The sequence below is a fragment of the Montipora capricornis genome, chromosome 6 (genome assembly GCF_036669925.1).
Source record: "Montipora capricornis isolate CH-2021 chromosome 6, ASM3666992v2, whole genome shotgun sequence".
Classification (NCBI taxonomy): Eukaryota; Metazoa; Cnidaria; class Anthozoa; order Scleractinia; family Acroporidae; genus Montipora; species Montipora capricornis.
Window position 1 is genome coordinate 69,752,021 of NC_090888.1, and position 20,000 is coordinate 69,772,020.

General features: G+C 41.3%; 3 protein-coding genes across 6 annotated transcripts in view; 2 read left to right on the forward strand and 1 right to left on the reverse strand.

Moving 5' to 3' along the window:
* LOC138053057 (arginine/serine-rich protein PNISR-like) overlaps positions 1-3,790 on the reverse strand; it is a 17,290-nt gene extending 13,500 nt beyond the window's left edge. Inside the window, exons 1-3 of one of the 3 annotated variants that reach the window (XM_068899748.1) lie at positions 3,634-3,748; positions 2,914-3,032; positions 206-970 (exon numbers count right to left, since the gene is read on the reverse strand). In XM_068899748.1, coding sequence (XP_068755849.1) covers positions 206-970; positions 2,914-3,007 — 859 coding nt within the window. In that variant the 5' untranslated portion in view covers positions 3,008-3,032; positions 3,634-3,748. Of the gene's footprint in view, positions 1-205; positions 971-2,913 lie in introns of all 3 variants that reach the window. The other 2 variants (XM_068899749.1, XM_068899747.1) reach the window with 2 other exon arrangements.
* Positions 3,791-5,227: 1,437 nt separating this feature from the next.
* LOC138053348 (olfactomedin-like protein 2A) lies at positions 5,228-13,120 on the forward strand. 2 transcript variants are annotated; one of them, XM_068899996.1, is made up of 7 exons: positions 5,228-8,307; positions 8,402-8,473; positions 9,512-9,616; positions 9,910-9,988; positions 10,617-10,881; positions 11,523-11,770; positions 12,710-13,120. In XM_068899996.1, exons 2-7 carry the CDS (start codon positions 8,426-8,428, stop codon positions 12,958-12,960), a joined length of 996 nt encoding a protein of 331 aa, XP_068756097.1. In that variant the 5' UTR covers positions 5,228-8,307; positions 8,402-8,425; the 3' UTR covers positions 12,961-13,120. The 2 variants fall into 2 exon arrangements, with proteins under 2 accessions (XP_068756097.1, XP_068756096.1); XM_068899995.1 differs by lacking the exons at positions 5,228-8,307; positions 8,402-8,473; positions 9,512-9,616 and having other exon boundaries at positions 9,916-9,984.
* A 3,689-nt stretch (positions 13,121-16,809) lies between these two features.
* Positions 16,810-17,475, forward strand: LOC138054357 (uncharacterized). The gene has a single exon (XM_068900812.1). The coding sequence runs from the start codon at positions 16,810-16,812 to the stop codon at positions 17,473-17,475; it is 666 nt and encodes a 221-aa protein (XP_068756913.1).
* The last annotated feature ends 2,525 nt before the right edge of the window (positions 17,476-20,000 follow it).

A 20,000-nucleotide genomic window follows, 5' to 3' on the forward strand; every position in this document is an offset into this window, starting at 1 on the left:
ATTGAGCTGCCAACATACTTAAAACCAAATCGAATTCTTCAAATGAAACCACCAAAAGCATTTTATTCACATACCTAACCAATTTTCTGAGAACAATATAATAATGATTTCTCGATATTTTTTAGTGCATGTGAATATTTTCACCACCACTACAAAAAAACAACAACAGTCTATATAAATGCATGAAACAAAAGAAGAGACTTACCATTCAGTCCACTTAAATCAGGTACAGAATCAACTGGATGATGACTTTTAGGTTTACCATGTTCATGCGTGACCCTATGATGTCGTTCCATTTCGTAAGGCTGCTGATGATAATAATGGCTATCGAACTGAGGTTGATAATCATAAACCTGTGCCCCTGGAACAAGTGGCCCCTGGTGACCATAATCAAGGCTGTGATGACCGTGCCCATAATCAATGGGTTGAGGAGCAACATGGCTGTACTGCTGCGGGGGTGGTCTACTGAAGCCATGGTTATGATCAAATGTCTGCATCCCAGGAAGTGCAGGTGGCCGTTGGTGATTGTAATCCTGTGTGATGGTAGCTTGTCTTTCTCTGTCTTCGTGTTGCTCATCCTGACCAGGATTTTTGTTGACCTTGGTTCCCGCTGTCCGAGTTTGCTCAGCTTCATCATCCATGGCAACTGTTTCAATGTTGTCACTCAAATGGTTGCTGTCTTCATCTTGCCAACCAGGAATTGGTGGCTCACCAGAATCGCCTGGTGGTAAGGGTGGTGGAGGCACATCCACATCTGGGTTAAACGGTTGACTCTCAACACCAACTGGTGGTTGCTGTCCTAAGCTGACTTGCACATCAGGTTGGTAGCTTCCATATGCTGGTTGTTGATGCAGTTGAGGATGGTGCACCTGTGACTGTGGTTGTTGCTGGTAATACTGTGCCATCTGTTCCTGTGCCATTCGCTGCTGTGCCCATAATGCTGCCTTGGCTGCCCAGTCTTGGCTTGCATCTGCAATAATTTGACCAAAACAAACAACATCTTTTTTTACTCCATAACAATATTATTCTTCACTAAAGATTATTCTTAGTTACATCTTGCATATACAGACCCTCATACATTGATAGCAACATTGTAACAAGATTAACTGTTATGGTATATTTGGTATAAATCATATGCAGCAGGTTACACATGGGAACATGTAGGATTAAAAGAAGAATTCTTTCATTCTAGGTATAAAGCATTCATTACAATATTCCACAAAGAACTGCAAAGATACTGAAGTTGTGCACAGAAGTTTGGTCCAAGAATTGAACTCTATTTATGGAGAAACACTTCATAGACTTTCAAAATCACCACTACGCCTCACTAATATAATGTAACCTAACTAAATTCGAGAACAGTAAAGTCAGTTTTGATATGCATTTCTTCCTCACAGTCAGTTTAAAGTCCCAAGAAGGCCATAAATTGAAGTAAAGAAATAAGGTGCCATGATGAAAAACTGTGCAGATCACACAACAACTACAAAGATAGTATCTTTCTGTGATTGAAAGTAACAAGCAAGTACAAGATGAAAGCAAGCACTATAGAATAATTGTTACTTATTATAAGGCCTGCTAAACTAGCCAACTTCCAAGGACCCTACCGTACATGTATATGTACATAACATGATACATAACATCCAGACATTGAGAGCTGATCATTTGTGGGTTCTACTGTTCCCATGATGAAACATTAAGCAAATGCCAAAATTGTGTTCGTAACTGACAGGATCACACATGTAGCTTCAGTTGATTTCATACCCGCAGTTCAATGCATATACATGTATGATTCATTTCATATAATTATCATTTTGTTCATTGATTCATTCATCACTGGAACATTTGAACCCATCAATGACCAGCTCCCACTGAACATCAGCATCTTCATAGCTCAGTTGGTTAGAGCATCACACCAGCATCAACAGGTTACAGGTTCAAACCCTGTTCAAGTCCTGAATTTCTCAGGCTTCTCTACGCAATTGCTGAAAATTTTGCATTTATAACTGAGAGGATCATAGCTTCACTTGATGGTGAATTTTCTCACAATTACAATTAAAAACCTTACTTCAATATTAATTTAACCTTGGACGAAATGCCGGAAAACATTAAATTTCAAATTTTCCTGTGTTTTCACAAACTTTTACTTTGAAAACTCCAAAGTGAACTTACACATACTATTAATCAGAACAGCGGAAACAATCATATTTTAAATGGTAGATTTTCTCTTTACTTACGACATAAATTCCTCATTACACTCTTTTTTCTTTCCAGCTTAGCATAAAACAAGAAAACTGGTGACTGGTAAGAAGCCACTGGTTTCTGGTAGTTCATCCCGATCAAATCCCGCCCCCCCTTCCCGGCCAAACCCAGGCATTTGACTTTCTTTTGTGCCCGGGGAGTGGGGAAATTGACCTTTGCCTGCGTGGGGAGGGGAACATTGAACTGGAAGTGTCAAGTTTCAAAGGATTTTCTTTTCGGGCACTGAAGTCGCTAACAGCTATAAAACATGTGTTTGGATGCAATGGAAGAGTTTACAGGAAGAGATGTAGCATTTGTGAGCGATTGGCATACAAAAAGGGTCTTCAAAAGGTCATTATTAAAGATAGCAGGAGCTGACGACAATAATGCTCTTTAGTAGGGTATGACAGACAAATCCAACGATAGGGAAGGGCATTTGAACACTATTTTGGCCCAAGGCGGCGGGAATTTGAACGATCCAATCTTCAAAAGTTTTGGGGGGGGGGGGGGGGAATGTCGAAGTTTTGAGTTGATCGGCACATAAGTATATCAGTGGGCACAAAACGTGTGCTTTTGTATTATGTGTATAAACTACATGTACTTCTCCTGACATCTGTGTATTTTTTTTTGTAAGGCTTAATGGCTAGCCCAGTAATAAACAATGGCAATGCTTACCTGCAGGCTGAGTTTGATACTGGTAGTTGTAAGACATTGGCCACCATTGCTGGGCATTCGCAGAAGGCTGCTGGTGTCCGCCGCCTGCCCACATCCTCAAAACTAGACAGCCTAGCTCGCTATGGAGGCATTCAAAATCATTTCTGACGTTCAAAACCCCCAAGAAATCTCCACACAAAAATATCAATGTAGCTATATTTAATACTGACCGCAACATTCACAATATCATACAATTGCAAATAAGCAGCAATACATGTGCTTTCAATGATAATTTCTAACTTTTCTCTCTAATTTACGTCTGTTTTGTAAATGCCATCCGGACATTATAAGTTTTGTAGCCAAGGTTGCGATGGAAGCGACATGCACCAAGGTATTCTTACATCTTTAAAGTTTATGAACTAATGCAAGATGTTTCTGTATTTTTCCGCGACAACATATTAAAATCTGCAAGCTACATGAACAACGCGCGCGTTGAAAGAGGTGGATTTGTTTGCAAGTCTGCCTGCCTCGTTTCAGTACAAATTTTACGAGTCCATTGAATGTCTCTTACAATAAAACATTTTCGTGCTTTTAAACTACACAAAGAAGAACGTCAAATCGGGCAAGTAATCCACACAATTTCTCAAAGTAGAGTCCAAATGCAAAAGCACACTCCGATAAACTTCGGTCTCGATCGCCATCTGTGAAGTCCAGATCGCCTTACAGAGCAATCATCCCTACCTGTATCGATAGATCCAACAAAAATAAAGTCCTTCACCTTTTCTCTTCCAAGGAATAGCGAATAAACACAGAGATAATGCAAAAAAACTCCAGAGAACAGAGCTCCACCAGCAACAGTAACTGTTAGAGGGGGGGTCATATGATTGAAAGCTTCATTCGCCTCCATTTGAGAGGCCCTGGGTTAGTAAGCACTTATTTCGTCCCCAGGTTTTCATCAACGTGGCGCACCGCCGTTGGATTTGCTTCCAAATTTTCGGGAACAGCAAGCTAGTTGTTTTTTCCTGCATGACTGAGTTGTTCCTGTTTACAGTGTTAACGCTGTTCCTTTGTATACACAATCGCGCTGGAAGTGTACAGCTCTAGCTACCTCCTATGTATAAAAATGTTGTTGTCTGCTGCTAACAGCCAGCGCGACATTTCAGATGAGTAATTCACCGCGTCGCTAGTGTATTCAACAGACGCTACTGTGACAACGCAAAGATCCGGAGCGACAGTTTCAAAGCAAGTTTTACCGAGCAAAACAAAACTGACAACAATGATAACTCTGATAACAACTGATATCAATGATAACAGTGATAGCCCCTCAAAAATTGGCTTATAGCAAACGAACGCTGCTTTTTTCCATCTAAAGCAACAGCGTTTTAAAATAAGTTGATTTTTTTTGTTTGACAAACACTTTGGGGATAACCACGGGCCAGGAGCAAATGACCTTTTTTCAGTCTCTTTTCTGCTCAAATTAAAGGTTAGGGGAGATACAAAAAACGACAATTTTTTTACTTCGTTGCCCGTCGACTTGGTCCTTCTATTGTCCCCGTTAATCTTAGCATTTGACTTGTCTTAATGATGACGTATAAATGGCGTTATAATATCTCGTTCTTATGTGCAATATAGCTTAGTGGAACCTTCGTTGTTTGGTGGGAATTTTCATGGCCAGCGCACTGCATTTGATATTTAACAACTCGGCCTTTCCCCGAAGTGGAGGTGACTAGTTCTAAGGCAAGTGATGGATATTTACCGAGCCGCGAAGCAGCGTGGTAAATGTCGACCACTAGACACCGACACTGAGGTGAAGAGTTGTTTTAACATATACTAAAACCGTGAGAAAATATAGCATAAAAAGATTATTTTAACTAATTTATTGCTGCAACGTTTACAACTTTTAGCTATTTTTTCGGGTGCAAATCCCGCACGAGTTGCTGGAGGATGAATATTTCTTAAATATTCGTAGTTTGAGTAGCCAATCAGATAGAGCTTTTTTTTATTCAACGCTATCCACAGTTTTGTACATACTAAATACTTATATCTATATCGCAAGTAGTTTAAGTTTAATAAAGCTTCTTACCGATTGCAAAAGAAAATATATATACAAAAGTACAATAGGTAAAGGAAAGCAATAGGGGGAAACTGAATTGCTTCTGTTTTTCAGCGTTTTGCAGTGGTGATTTGAAATCTTGACGGCGGATGTCGGTCATTTTGACACTCAGTAAACGTAGGGGGAAAATCATTGTCTTGCCATCATTGTTTTGAATAAATGCTTACATGTAAATCAAGCAGAGATTTCAGAAGAATTTACATTTATTTTTCAAGCGTTTAGAGCTAACCAAGAATCAAATATGATCATTTGGAAGATTTACAAAGGTAACCCGCAAAAACTGTTACTATTTGAAATTTGAAAATGCAACGTAGTTTATTGGATTTTGTTTTATTCGTCAAAATCACCGATTTATCTGAGGAATTTCAATAAGACAACTTAAACTGCAATCTCCACGTTAAATTATACATCAATACTGAGTCTGCAAATTTAATGGATACTCGATGGAAAATTGTCGTCTTTGTTGAATCAGTAGTTCCTGGGGGAGCGCATTTGGATCTAAATATCTTACTCTAATCGGTACGTTTTGTAAGCGTGCTCTTAGGTATCTTTATTTTAGTAGTTTTATTCCAATTACAGATGTTTTGCACGTTAGAGATATTTCACAATAGGAAAAGATCACTAAAGATCTCGGCTATTGTTTACACGACTCAGTGCTTCCATTGTGGAGTGGAAGGATGCTTCGGGACCGTGTTCATAATTACATTTTTCCACATGTTCGACCTGAACGCTACAAGCAAATGCCTATTTAATGTTTTTAAATCGTACATTTTTTCTTAGTTTCTAGATCTTAGTTACTCAGACTAGCACTGCTACTGACAAGAACAATAAACGGATCAAAACATGGCGGAGAGACCAGCAAAAATTAAGAGGGCGAAGAAATAAAACTGCGAGACATGAGGAAATTGGACTTTTTAATCACGAGACTCAAACCTTTTATCCCAAAAAACCAAAAAGTTCTCTACCCCGAATAGGTCGGTTAAATTCATGTACTGAATAAAATCATCAGTCGCTTTCGAAAAGTTACTCTGTCATGGCTCCAGATAGCGAACGTTTCAAATTAATTCCACTGCGCACAAAGATCAGGGGCACCCAACGTCAATTTTCGGAGAATATCAGTTCGGAAGACGATTTGAGATCTAGAATTTTCGGAACATTTTTTGCAAAATTTCTTGCTTGCCTGCCTATCCTAGGATTTTCGAACATCTAAAACATGGTATAATTGCCCATTTTGAACGGATTTTTTACCCCAAAAAGGTCACCTAGAATTTCTGGGAGCCTTTTTTCTGGCTGAAATTTTCGAAAAGGTAAGTTTTGATCGCTATAATTTTCGGATCACTAGACCTTCACCTAGGGCATCCGAAAAGATGAAAAATTTTTAAGGGATAAAAATATGCCTATATCTACCGTTTAATAATAAAATACTGAAAGATTTTGCCAGAACCAAACAGCCCAGTCAAAGGGCGCTTATATGTGATCACTTGCTTTGCTAAATTAAGTAATAAAGCATGAAAGAGTCATTTATTTTTTTCCCAGTCTTGGTGTTCACTAAACAGAAACTACTGACCGATCGTGATGTTGGCTTTTCAGTTCATTTGCGCTGCTGGATTATACGGACTTCGAGGAAACTTGAGTATATTTATTCAGTGATCCTACGAAATAGTATTTGAAGCCGTCCAAGCTTTTGCTTGTTTGATATAAAAGCACGAAAATTATCTTATTTCAACTTGCCTCTCTCTTTTTAGAGGTTATGCTTGACATCTGTGGATAACAGGCAAGAAATAAGCGAAAGTCAAACAAGTTCCTTTGATTTTCGGCAAACGAAATTTCACCCGGACTTTACGTACGTTTTGCCGTTGACCTAACCCTAAATCTCTTTTATCGCTCCAGTTGCGGCGACGTGGAAACACCAATTTGCAATGGAGGGTTAGGATATCGCTCGAGGGAGCGTTCACTACTCAGGAAATGAAAATGATCAAATTACTAATGCAATATGCTCAAACAAAACTGAGGAATATTTTGATAATAGGGGTACAGCGCGCAGTGATGCTGTTGTAATTAGGTGAATGAACTGATAATCTCAGTCATTTTTCCGAGTTCACTTCTGGAATTTCCCGGCTTGAGAGTGAAAACGTATTTTGTGATTAGCACATGGAAATATATTGAACTCGGTTACATCTTAAGATCTAATATTTCACAGGATTTTAGACAAGTAATTTTTCGTAAAAAATATTGAGGGTGCGTTCGATTGACCGTATTCCGGAGTAGGAATACATGGAATATAAGTTAAATAGCTGGTAAAACGCTACTTTAAACATATTTTTGTTATCCTTGCTACTTCGAAACGCGCCAAACATACCTTTTTAATCATCACTCCACGTATTCTTATTCCGGAATAGGGTCAATCAAACGCGCCCTAAGAAACGGTCTCTGGCTGAAACGATGAAGAATTACAAGCTTTCGACTGTCTGAACTACAGTCTTCGACAGATAAAATGTGAATGATAAGAAGCGAGAGAAGAAAAAAATAAATGCATTGGGTTGCGAAATGAAATTATAAAAAATCGCACCCTGCAAGCAGAGCCTTTTTCTTTTGCTTGCTCGATTTTGGCGTTCTCTGTAAAGAAAAAGACAAAAGGAGGCTCTGCTCGCAGGGTGAAAAAATCGCTGCTTAGTTTTTAATACGCTATAAATAATAATGGGCAGTAATTTGCTCGATTTGAAAATTGTCTTTACCAAATTAAAACCCGGACTTGGCCAATTTAATGTGATTGAATACTTTAAAAACTGAATAGATATATCAAGAAATAAACTTTGCCTTGATATGTTTCTGAACAGGTTACTAACGTTCATGACATATTTTCAACAAGATAAACCATATCGACAGCAGCTCGCACCATGTGAGCGATGTTTTTGCAATAATCAGTTGTGATAACCTACGTTTTGTTTATTTTTAACAACCTCAATAACGAAGACGAAGGAGAACCCATATTTGCGAAAGTTTCCGAGTTAATGTGGTTACAAATATATTTTTTGAGGTGTATGATGTGCGAGTAAATTGTTTGTTTTGATCATAACACGTTTAATACCGTGAACGATGGCAAACTTCAACTTAACGACCAAAGTTCGATTCAGACCCGGGAGATAAATACAGTACAGGTTGAAATTCGCATTCTTGAAAAAACTCCAAACAATGGACTGCAGCATACATAAGCGGCACAGAGAGGTTGACCAATTAAGTGTTCATTGGACGCAGTCAAGACAGGACCAAAAATTGGAAAGAAAGTGAATTTCAAAAGACTGGTAAGTAAATAAATTTCTGAACATTTTATCAGTCTTATAAACGTATCTGCTTAATATGTGATTACTTGCTAACTTTCTTTTTCATTTTTCGCAGATAACGAGTTGTTCATTCATCAAAATGTTCCGGTATCGCCCATTCATTTGTCTGCTGCTCGCCTCATTGGCTGTAAGTAATTTTTTTTCGCAAGACTAGAATCGAATTTCAAGTCTTGTCTATTACTAGAATTTCAAAGTTTATTTGGAGAAATTTATAGTTCTAAATACATCATTCTGTTAAAAAAGCCATATTTTAACCGCCAAAAGTTGATGTCTTATAATTCTATCATATTCTGATCGAAACTTAATTTTTAAAGCTCTTCTTGTCATCCATTTTAAAACAGTCTTCTCTTAATTTTGTCTCCCCGTGCTCTTACGTTGTTGGAAGCAAAAATCACTCGTTTGCCAGGTCGTATTTTATATTTTGTAAGCTTCAGTTCCATAGCAACAGAATGTGGCGTAATCTCAGCGAAAAGCTCACACACTCACCTCGCGTGTACTGACGTCACCCAAGTGCCTTGTCTCTCACGGTTTACTGCCTCTCTTATCGCCCGACAATTATCCGACATCTCCACCCTTAAACCTCGGTCCCTCTTCTTCCCTGACAGTTGGGCAGAGAAATGCCCTAGGAACGAAGCTGTCCAACCCTTAGAAATATGGGTAAACATTGATCCCAGCATTAATTCTAAACCTAAGACCATTGATTAAGTAGGTCACATTTCCCGTTTAAAGGGGAATCTTGAGTTGTCTTTCATAAGGCTTCCCCATCTCATAATACTTCAGTTCTGCACAAGTGTTCCTGTTTGTCTTATTCTCCGGCCTCCAGCCTCCACATCTATGATCCCTCTGTACCCCCTTATCCCCATGTGACTCTTGTTCATACTCCAATGCATCCCTTGTACCTCCCCGTTCCCCGGCTTTACTGCCTTTGCCCTTGTTTGTCTTGCAATCCTTCTCTCCTATTCATGCCTCCATACTTCCCTGCCCCCTGCCCATCTTTGTTCTTTTTTGTCTCCATTTGCATGCATCTGCTCTTGTACTACCATGTCCTCCCTCCAAGCTACCCGTGTCCTTGTTGCAAATCCATAACTTGAGAGACAAAGTTATCTCATTAAAAAGCTTTTATCTCTCTGATTAACATTTGTTTTGTCTCGAAATATCTTTGTAGTTTGACGCACTTGGCTCTTCGGCCGTCAAGCTGCCCAGTAAGCGATCTCTTCAATCTTCAAGGCTGTCCATTAAAGATCTTGCTCTTGAGCTGGCAAAGAAACACGTAAGCAGTTTTCAAAATAAGTTTGACTGACTCGATCCAGTGGATGAGTAAAAGAGACATTGAGATTAGAAGCTTTTCGGTTGATCACTAGATAAAATTACCCATTAATTAACCATCCTAGAGAACAATCAAAGTATAAAATTTTGACGTTACTATAGCAGTATTCTTTGAACTTGCTATATTGCAGTGGCAACAAAACTGAAACAACTTTTTTTTGCGTCCTTTGGCCATTTTTTTACAGAGGAGTTTTCTTCCTTAAGTTAATTAATTATTTCATTATTTTACATTGTTAGTTGTTAAGGATGATTATTGCGGAGCAGCACGACTTACAGAAAGCGAAGGAGAATATATCGATATTCTTCAGAGAGGTTTGTTTACTTGTTTTGCGCTTAACCGATGATATAATCAATGATGAAAATAATTTTTAGAATCTCCTTCTTTTGTTTGTAGTCGTCCCTTTTCTCTACTTTTTTACTATCTTGCCGATAGTAGACTGTTAAAAAATAAATATAAAATAGTAAACAATAAATAAACAACATAGCACGCAAGTTGTGTTTCACGACGTAGTCTTTACGGGTTAAGAGGGGGAGGGGGGAGTGAGGGCATAAATCTCTCTGTATCTTCAGAAGTGAGACGTCAGTCTTTCCTGTCGTAAAAACCTGTTTAAAAACCGCTTTTCAGAATATCGGATTCTAAGGTTGTTTTATATTTAACCTGCCACCATGTTGCGCACACCATTAAGTGTGACCTCAATAGGTTTCCATGGTATTTAAATCGGCTAAGTGCTGAGTATTAACTGGTACTAAACAACTCGGCCGAGTATCCGCTTCAAACTAAATTGTCTTATTATATTAATTTAACCCACAGTCTTCAGCTTTTAATTTTTAAATACAGATAAAAATAAAAGGTTTACGGGGGCGGTGGAGGGGGTGGGGGGAGGGGTATGCAATTGTTTACACTCAGTACAAAATAAGGTTAAACTTTTCAAAATTTGCTCCAGACAGTTGTTCTTACATTAAGTCCATTGGTAAACCTGTGACCCACAACGCAAGATATTATCATTATGGAGCCTGGATGAAAGACCCGCTTGGAATCATGGGAACTGAGACTATATTTGTTATGGAGAATTATTATGCAAATGTGCTAGAAGAATATGAAAACATGGACAAGTTTAAAGCTGGTTTGGTGCGTAAGAAGTACACACTGCCTTATTACTGGGACGGAACAGGTGCTGTGGTGTATGGACCATACCTCTACTACAACAGGTAAACAAGTTATGTTCGGCGTTTGTTTAGCGAAATGACGACAGGAAATCGTGCCAAAAGAAAATAAAAAAGAAATTTTTTTTAAGTTTGCCATATCTTGGTTGAATTTTCAGAAACTCGTGCAGAGAAGAGTTTTACCATTAAAAGAAATCGAAATGGAAGCTGGAGGTGAATCCGGAAATGGCCGAACCTTTTCATGCAAACAAGTATTGTTAATTTATAAATGAATGACTGAGATGGAAATTGCTAACCGCAGTAGGTGAAATGAAGAAATGATATTTTTTTTCAATGATGACTCGGGGATAGTCGGAAAAAATCCGAGTGCTGCTTTACACGAGTCGAACCTAAGACCTTCCGATTAATAGTTCGGATGCTCTACAACTAAGCTAGCCATTAATTAAATAAAAGAATGCTCCATTTTGACACCGAATTCATATCCTAGCAGTATGACCTAGTTTATAGCCCGGCGAGTTCCCATGATTCTCTTGAAGCTCAGTGGAAGATTGAGCATCGGAACTAGTACTCGGACTCCAGCCGAGGAACACTCGTATTTTTTCCGACTATCCCCGAGTCAACATTGAAAAAAATATCATCTCTTCAAGTATTGTCAAATTTGAAATGACTTCTTTTAAAAACCCTAGAGCAAATACCTACTACATTTGCAAGTACAATCTACATACAGAGCAAGAGGAGGCTCAAATAAGTGTAAGCAGCTACAAGACAAGGAAGACCAATTACCAATGGGGTGGACACTCTGGAATGGACCTGGCAGTGGATGAACAAGGATTGTGGGTTCTTTATGGCACCAGCAGCAGCAGTTATCCTCTATATGCGAGTAAAGTTGATGTGGTCAAGAACGCGCTAACACATGGCTGGTCCTTACGCACAGGTATAAACACATTTTTCTGAATAGAAATCCTGAACACAGGAGAATTCAGTAGTCCGAACCTTCAAGAGGCGTTGTCACGAAACTGATTTTTGCTAAATTCAACGACTGGCAGCCAAATCAAGCGAACCGTGAAAATAACTTCTAGAACATTGATGGAAGGTTTGAATGAAACAGCAAATACAAAAGGAGGCAGGGATGGGTGAAATTCAAGAATCGTAAAATGCCGGATTGCGATTGGGAGTTTTGAAAACTGTGCGTCCTAACAGTTGTAATTATGGAGGCGAGAGAGGCAAATTGACGAGCGGCAAAGCCGCGCGGAGAATGGGGAGGGCTCACAGCGCCCCTCCCCATTCTTCGCGCCAACATTACCGCCAGCTACGCAGCGATTTATGGTCGACAGATGTTGTTTTGTCACAAACCTTTGATTTCTGTTGTTTAAAGATAATTTCAGTCTGGTTAACGTTAAGAAACAATATGAAAAGCTCTATTTTTTCAAAATACGGGCGAACGATTCTGTGACAATAAATGCAATCTTACATCATATCATCAAACATACATTAAAGAAACAAAGTTAACTGAATAGAGTGTAATGTGAAGTGCTAGATTTTTATCCCATATCAACCATGCCGTTAGCCCTACTGATGGAAATGGGCCCACACAAAGATAGAGAAAAACTCCTTACCATTAAAGAAACAAAGTTTGTTACATATTCTTCTCCTAAGCCATGGTGCTGAGAAAAAAACATCAAAGCGTATCTTGGCACAAACTTGTGATTTCTCAAAGTAGTTTGTGAGCAAAAGATCACGTTTCTTCAAATTTTTTTCCTGATGAATCAACATTGCACAAACGAAAACTTTCTTATGAGAAATGATCGCGCTGTGTCGTCTTATGAGGACAGAAAAGAATTTCTGGCTTTTATTTTTCAATTATTTACGATAGAAAAGATGACTTCGATGGGGAATGCCTTTGTTGCTTGTGGAGTGGACTACACCATTGACAGCTTCAATAGCCGATCCACCACAATCAACTTCGCTTACGACACGAAAACCGGAAAACAGTGGAACCCTAACATAAAGTTCATCAATCAGTATGGCTACAACTGCATGGTGGATTACAATCCAAGGGAGAGAGTGCTGTACGCTTGGGATAACAAACGTCTAGTCACCTATCCCATTACTTTTGAGGATTGAATGAAATCATCAATCAGTTGGTGATGGGAATTAACGCTTTGTTGCTGTTTTTGCAGTAGATGCCTGACTAAACATAGTCAACACACATGTTTTGGTTTAGTGCTATAACTTGTAAACGGGTGATTTGTACTTTGACCATTAAAAGCGATGAAAAAAGAAAGTGAAAACACGCTTAGGGTAATGAATTGCGGTTTTACAAGTCCCAATTGTTAAATCCCGCAAAGTAGGAAACCAGTTGCTTGGTGACAGGTAAAAGGACAACTGAAAAATCAGTCCTAGTTCAGGACTAGATAAGAAGACCCACAATACCGGACACATTTCGTTGGAACACTTACGAATGGCCTAGAATCATCGAATGCTCTAAAATCATCGTGTTACAAGATCGCAGCTTATAACGACGTTTGCCCTTTCCCCCCCCCCCCTATTCAAAGTTGTGTGAGATTTGATTTTTTTTCGGGCGGGCAACTGCCAGAAGTCGTAAAATCAACATCGAAGGAGGAGGAAAACGAGGACGAGTGTTTCAACGAAGGTGACGAGTATTGTAGCTCCCAGGAATCCTAGTGGCTGATGCAATGAATATGGCATCAGACCGATGTTATGGAGGTCGTAGATTCGATTCCTTCCTAGGGCTCTTCTCCTAGGACTCTTGTCCTTTCGCTGGTCGCCAAGCAACTAGTTTTCTATCCTTCCCACGTGCGCGTTACACCTTGTACATCTCTAGTTGCAATCCCGTATAGAGTGTTGTAGTGCGTACAGAAAATGCACTACCCAAGCGTACGCCTTCCTCGTGCCATACATTTCCACTTTTCGGTCTGGTTTTGGGTCTGGTACGGGTTTGGCGCAGAAGAGAAATTTTTTGGAGCCTCCCACCAATGAACCCTGAGTGGTACAGTAGGAGGTTAATATTCCTAGGGAAATAACTTAATTAGCCCCAGGACTCCACGCGTTGGCCAGCTTGTCAATTTCAGTGTAATATGATCGTTTTGTTTAGCTCCTTTTTTCGTTCGAGTCGTTCGTTCAACGTGTCTCCTTTTCTTACCTTTTCTGCATGGCTTCTGCCGCCGGTAAACGCAAGGTCAAGGCACCTACCTTACCGACTGGTTTTGTTTACAAACTCTCTTCACTGAGTCAGCCGCCTCACGGCGCTCCAAGTGCAAAAAATTCGCCTGAAGACGACCTCACTCTACCACGTGACTCGCCGGTCTCCATGCCGGGAAATTCCCAGGATTTGGAGCTACTCAAACTTCAAATAGAGAAACAGCGTCTGGAAATCCAAGTCTTGGAACTGGAAGCTCAAGCCAAGGCCCGATCGCTATCGTCTCCTAGCAGTGTTAAACCGGCAGCGATTCCTTCGCTCGACACCGTTCGTTCCGGACACAATGCCGGTAAGTCCCAAGGTCAACTTGACCACAACACACGTATCACTAATCCGCAAGAATGGCCTCATTTGCATGTCCCATTTGGTCTTGCCAGAAAAAAGTTTAAAGATCTTACAACTTCTGAATTTGTTTACGGTTATTTAGACATTGTTAATTCCGAACCACCTGAGAAACAAGCCGTCATGACGCGACATCTGATGTCCTTAATGCGACTCGCTTCAAAGTATAATTGGCCCGCTGTTCTTTCCTTTCACGCCGCCGTGTTAGATCGTATCGAGGCCGGCCTCGCCAACTGGGGCGATGACTTCAGCGAGATAGAGCGATTCAACATCACAGAATCTCAGCGACTTCCCAACACAACACCGTCAGCAAATAATGCCATAGTCCCAGGTCCCAGCAACCACTCACGGTTATATTGCCGCGAATGGAATCGCACTGGCACTTGTCACAACACCAGTCACCAGCCGGGTGTGGAACACATCTGCGCTTACTGCAAACTCTCTGATCATACTATTGCATCTTGTCCTACTCGACCACCGCCTTCTTCAAACCGTCCCACACCACCCACGTCTGATTGACTAGTCATCTCTCCTAACTCTCCCGAACACTCTCCCTTATCTTCGACCTCACCTTTTGCTCCGTTACGTTCATCCGAAGTCTCGCCCGTTTCCGTTTTGCCGTCTGGTCAGCCTTCGCTCTCCAGTTCCCGTTCGTATGCCGCCGTTGTTCGCCATATCCTTTGCTCCAAGTCGTCCTACCCCAACGCCTTCGGAGCTCGTGTTCCCGTTCCTTCGAAATTGAATATTCCTTCGTGGAAATCCACTCTCGACAAGTACTCCGAATCTGTAGTGGCCCTTTTTCTCGCATTTGGTTGGCCCATCAACTACCGCTCCAGTTCCGTTCCTACACCTTCCAAGTCTAACCACTCCTCGGCAATCCGTTTCCCAGATGCTATTAACTCCTTCATCGCAGCCGAAATTTCTCATGGGGCCACCGCTGGACCATTTCTCCAGAACCCTCCGTTAATGACGGCATCCCCAAAGACTCTTTTCTGGACGAACCTTTTCATCTTTCTCTTCCTCGCTCCGCCGACTTTGTCGATCTCATCATCGCCAAGGGCCCAGGATGTTTCCTATTTAAGAAGGATTTGAAGCGCGCATATCGTCAAATCTCTGTTGATCGTAGGGATTACAATTTACTCGGTTACCACTGGAATGACCTTCTATACTTTGATCTGGTTCTTCCCTTCGGCCTTCGTTCAGCCACCCTCGCTTGCCAACGTACTACCAACGCGATTGCGCACATTTTCTATTCCGTTTATCATCACCAGTGCGTGAATTACATCGATGACTTCGGTGGCGTAGAGTCCTCGCACGACGACGCTCTTCAAGCCTTCCAGGAACTTGAAACCCTATTCAACCGCTTGGGTCTGGAATCCTCCCCGGGAAAAGATTGCCCTCCTTCAACTAGAATGGTTTTCCTCGGCCTCATTTACGATACTGTTACTATGACTCTGGAAGTTCCTGAAGACAACCTGTCACGTGCCTCCGCCCTCATTCGTCTTTGGCTCAGTTCCCCACGCACCCCAAAATCTGATTTACAGTCACTCATTGGCAAACTTTCCTATATCTGCGCCTGTATCAGCCCCGGAAAAATTTTCATGCAGCGAATGCTTTCTGACCCCCGTCGCCTACCCCACAAATCTTCCCGGTTCACGCCCAGTTCCGCCCTGCTAGCCGATCTGCGCTGGTGGAACGAGTTTCTAACCGTTTACAATGGAGTCTCTCTTTTACGTTCCTCTCCTTGGATTGACACGACTGTTCGTTTCTGCACCGACGCCTGCATTTCCGGCATTGGCGGTTTTTTCGACGGTCGTTTCTTCCACTCCTCTTATCCACCTTTCATCGACACAGCCTTGCTGTCCATCGCGTCGCTCGAAATGTTAGCTGTCATCGTTAGTCTCAAACTGTGGTCCGAAGAACTGCGTGGCCAGCGTATTTTAGTACGAACTGACAATCAAAACACTGAACTTGCCATCAACACCGGTCGCTCACGTGTCCCTTTTGTTCAATCCTGTTTACGCGAACTTTGGTTTTATGCTTCCCGTTTTGATTTTGAGCTTCGTGCCCTTTATATCCCGGGTCACCAGAATACCATTGCTGATTCTCTCTCTCGCTGGGACAATGATCCACATTATCAACACCTTTTCTACGAGGCAGCTCATCTTCATTACAACACCTTAACGGAATATAGTTGCTCTTTTGATTTGTTTCGTTTTGACTGCCAGTGGTAATCACCTCTTCATTTCTTTGCCGCGTTCATCACTCTAGTCAGTTTCTCCGTCAAATCTCACCACACCATCAACAATTATCTCAGCGCCCTGCGGCGTCTTCACGTCTTCTGTCACTTGGATGCTTCAGCCTTTGACGACATTCATGTCAAACTGACGCAAAAAGGTCTGGAGAAGTCCATGATTCACATTCCCCACCGCACAGCTCCTCTTACGCCGTCGATTTTGTTTCATTTCCATGTCCACCTTAATCTGCGTGACTCTGCCCATTTAGCCTTGTGGTGCGCCCTTCTGGTTGGTTTCTTCACCTTTCTTCGCACAGCTAATCTCGTTCCTCAGGCGTTCGACAGTTTCTCTCCACAACACGTCTTATCTAGAGGCAGCGTCCACTTCAACGATTCCGGCGCCTGTCTTACAGTCACCAGAACCAAAACTCGGCAAGCGGGTGATACAGCCCTTGTCGTTCCAATTCCCCTCATTCCCGGATCGTCGCTCTGCCCAACCACCGCTCTCAAGTTATTACTGAGGATGGTTCCTGCCCCTGACGCTTGTCCTCTCTTCACTTTCGCTTCTACCTCGAACCAACTCACCTGCATTACGGCGAAGTCCCTCAACAACGGTATCCAGCATTTAGCGTCCCTTATCTCTTTGGATCCAAAGGATTTCTCTGGTCATAGTCTTCGTCGAGGCGGTGCTACCTTCGCTTTTCAGTGCGGTATCCCAGCAGAGCTTATTAAGCTTCAAGGAGACTGGCGATCTGACGCTTACATGTTGTATTTATCACTGCCTTTAGCCGACAGACTCGTGCTCACGCAGATCATCGCTGAGCACATTCAAACCTTGTAGTCGTAGTTTGGTATTTATAATATTTTATCACTTATCTCCCTTGCCATACCCCTCTCGCACTCTCCTTTTTCTCCTTTGAATCTGTTTGGGCCTCTTTCTCTCTGCTTGGGGTCTCCTCGGGCCCCTTGGGTCTCTCGGTTTTCATTAAAGATGGCCAAACAGATTTTCTGTCTCGTTTGTCTTTGTGTGTTGCGTGAGGGGTGTGACAGGGGATAATTTTACAAATACGTTGACTTTTGTCATATTGAAATTCCAAGCTTTTATCAAAATGTCAAACGTCAACTGATTTGTGACTCCGACTATACAACTTAAAACAGTTATGGTTCTATACCTCCTTTATCCCTGCAAAAAAAGGTGGCTGTTTGCTGATTAAATTTTTCTGCCCGTGAGATTTATGGCTTTTACACTCTTATGCAAGCGAGGAGTAGTGGGGCGCCTTTTTTTTACTGAGGAAATACAAAAAGACAGACTTCTCACCAGGACAGTCGAGTTTGGAGCCGCGTAGAGATGAGTGGTTTAAATTCCGACGCACAGTGATTGCTGGTTCAGAAATGTCAGCTATACCCTAGTTTTTTTCCTAGGATAGGATACTCCTAGTTTGAACAGTAAGCATATAAGAAACTAGAATTTAGGAATCTGTCTGGCTAAAAATTTGATTTTAGACCCCCCCTTACATAAGAAACAGGATAGCCTAAAAAATTAAACAGGCTGAGGTTCCTATGTTAGAAAAAGGACCTTGAAATTTAAGGCGACCAGAACAAATTGCACTTTAAATTGCTCAGATCTCGTTCAAGACTTATTTTTCATGGTTATGAAATACAAAGGTATCAGCGTTCTCATCAGAGGAAATCAGTCATACCAATGGTTTCTGGAAAAATTCTTGTCATAGAGTAGATTTCTTCTGGAAATAAGAACCAATTTAAGAACCTAGATAGCCTAAATTCAGTAAAACTACTGTAAGTACCATTTTATAAGAACCTATTTAGCCTAACTTGGAAATATCTAGGTTCTTATATGCGGGTGTTTACTGTAGCACAAAACCAAGAATTTCAAAGATACTGGAAACGCTGGAAATTTACATTTCCAACATTTACCGTTCGAAATGTCCTTTGGGGCACTTCCCCTGAACCACCTTTGTTATTTAGCAAAGCCAGTTTCGTGCATTGTCTAAATCACTTAGTTGCATTCCGATGCCATGGTTTCCTAGCTTGGAAAATCCTGCTTTGGAAACGAGAGTACAATAAAAAAGAAAATACTCCCCACAAAACAAAAAATAGTCGCACGTGAATGGGAACTGTTATTTGAAGCTAAAGCCATAGCCAAACGAAACGCAAGTCATCGCAAGTCGACGCAAGTTCTCACTTGCGAAGACTTGCGTTCACTTGCGATAGGGTGGCCAAACGCGACGCAAGTTGACCGCAAGTCCTTTGCAAAAGTAGCAGAATTTTTGTTTTTTTTTCTTTTTCCTAGGCTCAGACTCGGAAGAGCTGCTACTTTCACTGTAGCTGCTGCTTATACTTGCACCGCTACTGGGTCTCCTGTTATGGTTTTCCTTTTTCTTATGTTTTTTTAGCTCCCTATCCTTATTTTCTTTTAGCTCTTCGGGGCTTAAGTTTTCCGAATTTTGCTCCGTGACAGAAGCCATCTTGTCAAAAGGGAAAGCGCGAAAGGCGCGAAATAGTTTGAGATTCCTGCTCAAACAGCGGCATCAGATTGGCTAAAAGGTTTCCAAAAAAGTTCGAATGACTTGCGAAAACTTGCATCCACTTGCGGTGAGTGGCCAAACGAGACGCAAGTTGGGCGGACTTGCGTCCAAAATTTGAACATGTTCAAATCAAACGCAAGTCGTCGCAAGTCTTCGCAAGTGAATGCAAGTGAGTGGCCAAACGGTATGCAAGTCAGCGCAAGTAACAAAACTTGCGTCGACTTGCGATGACTTGCGTTTCGTTTGGCCAGGGCTTAAGGCCTGCAACTAAAGTACCTTGACCAAAGATACGATGATGTCAGCGGTTTGATCTGTTCCACCTCCCTTTCGTCTCTTTTTATTTCGTTATTGCTTCTTGTGCACTCTTCCCCCAAAAACCATTTTTATGACGTTCCTGCGGCTGAATAACGCCCACAAGGAGGACCACAAGATAGGCAAAGACAATTCCACTCCCTTGAGAAGCGATCTTAAAATGATTACACTTGAAATAAAAATGCTTGACAATCTTCAAACACATGACGACGACCCTTCGTCAAATGGTTTGGCCATTTCAATAATGAACTTAACGCCTCAAACTCCAACCTTCCAGCTCAACTAACAAACATGATGAAAAAATACTTCAACGAGTCCAAAATCGACCCAGTTCTTAGATTATCTGTGATGGAACATCTAGAGGAACGACTATGGAATGAAACTAAGTGATTTTGACAATTCAGAAACTGGCTTTGCTAAATAAAAAAGGTGGTTCTTGGAAAATGCCCCGAAATGTTGTAAATGTAAATTTCGAGCGTTTCCAATATCTTTGAAATTCTCGGCTTTG

Bases quoted from the DNA above. Each gene is read 5' to 3' on its own strand.
- LOC138053348 (XM_068899996.1), top strand. From the start codon at position 8,426: ATGTTCCGGTATCGCCCATTCATTTGTCTGCTGCTCGCCTCATTGGCT. The intron at 10,882-11,522 runs GTAAACAAGTTA...TAAAAACCCTAG, and splicing joins CCATACCTCTACTACAACAG to AGCAAATACCTACTACATTT. The intron at 11,771-12,709 runs GTATAAACACAT...TATTTACGATAG, and splicing joins TGGCTGGTCCTTACGCACAG to AAAAGATGACTTCGATGGGG.
- LOC138054357 (XM_068900812.1), top strand. From the start codon at position 16,810: ATGATTCACATTCCCCACCGCACAGCTCCTCTTACGCCGTCGATTTTG.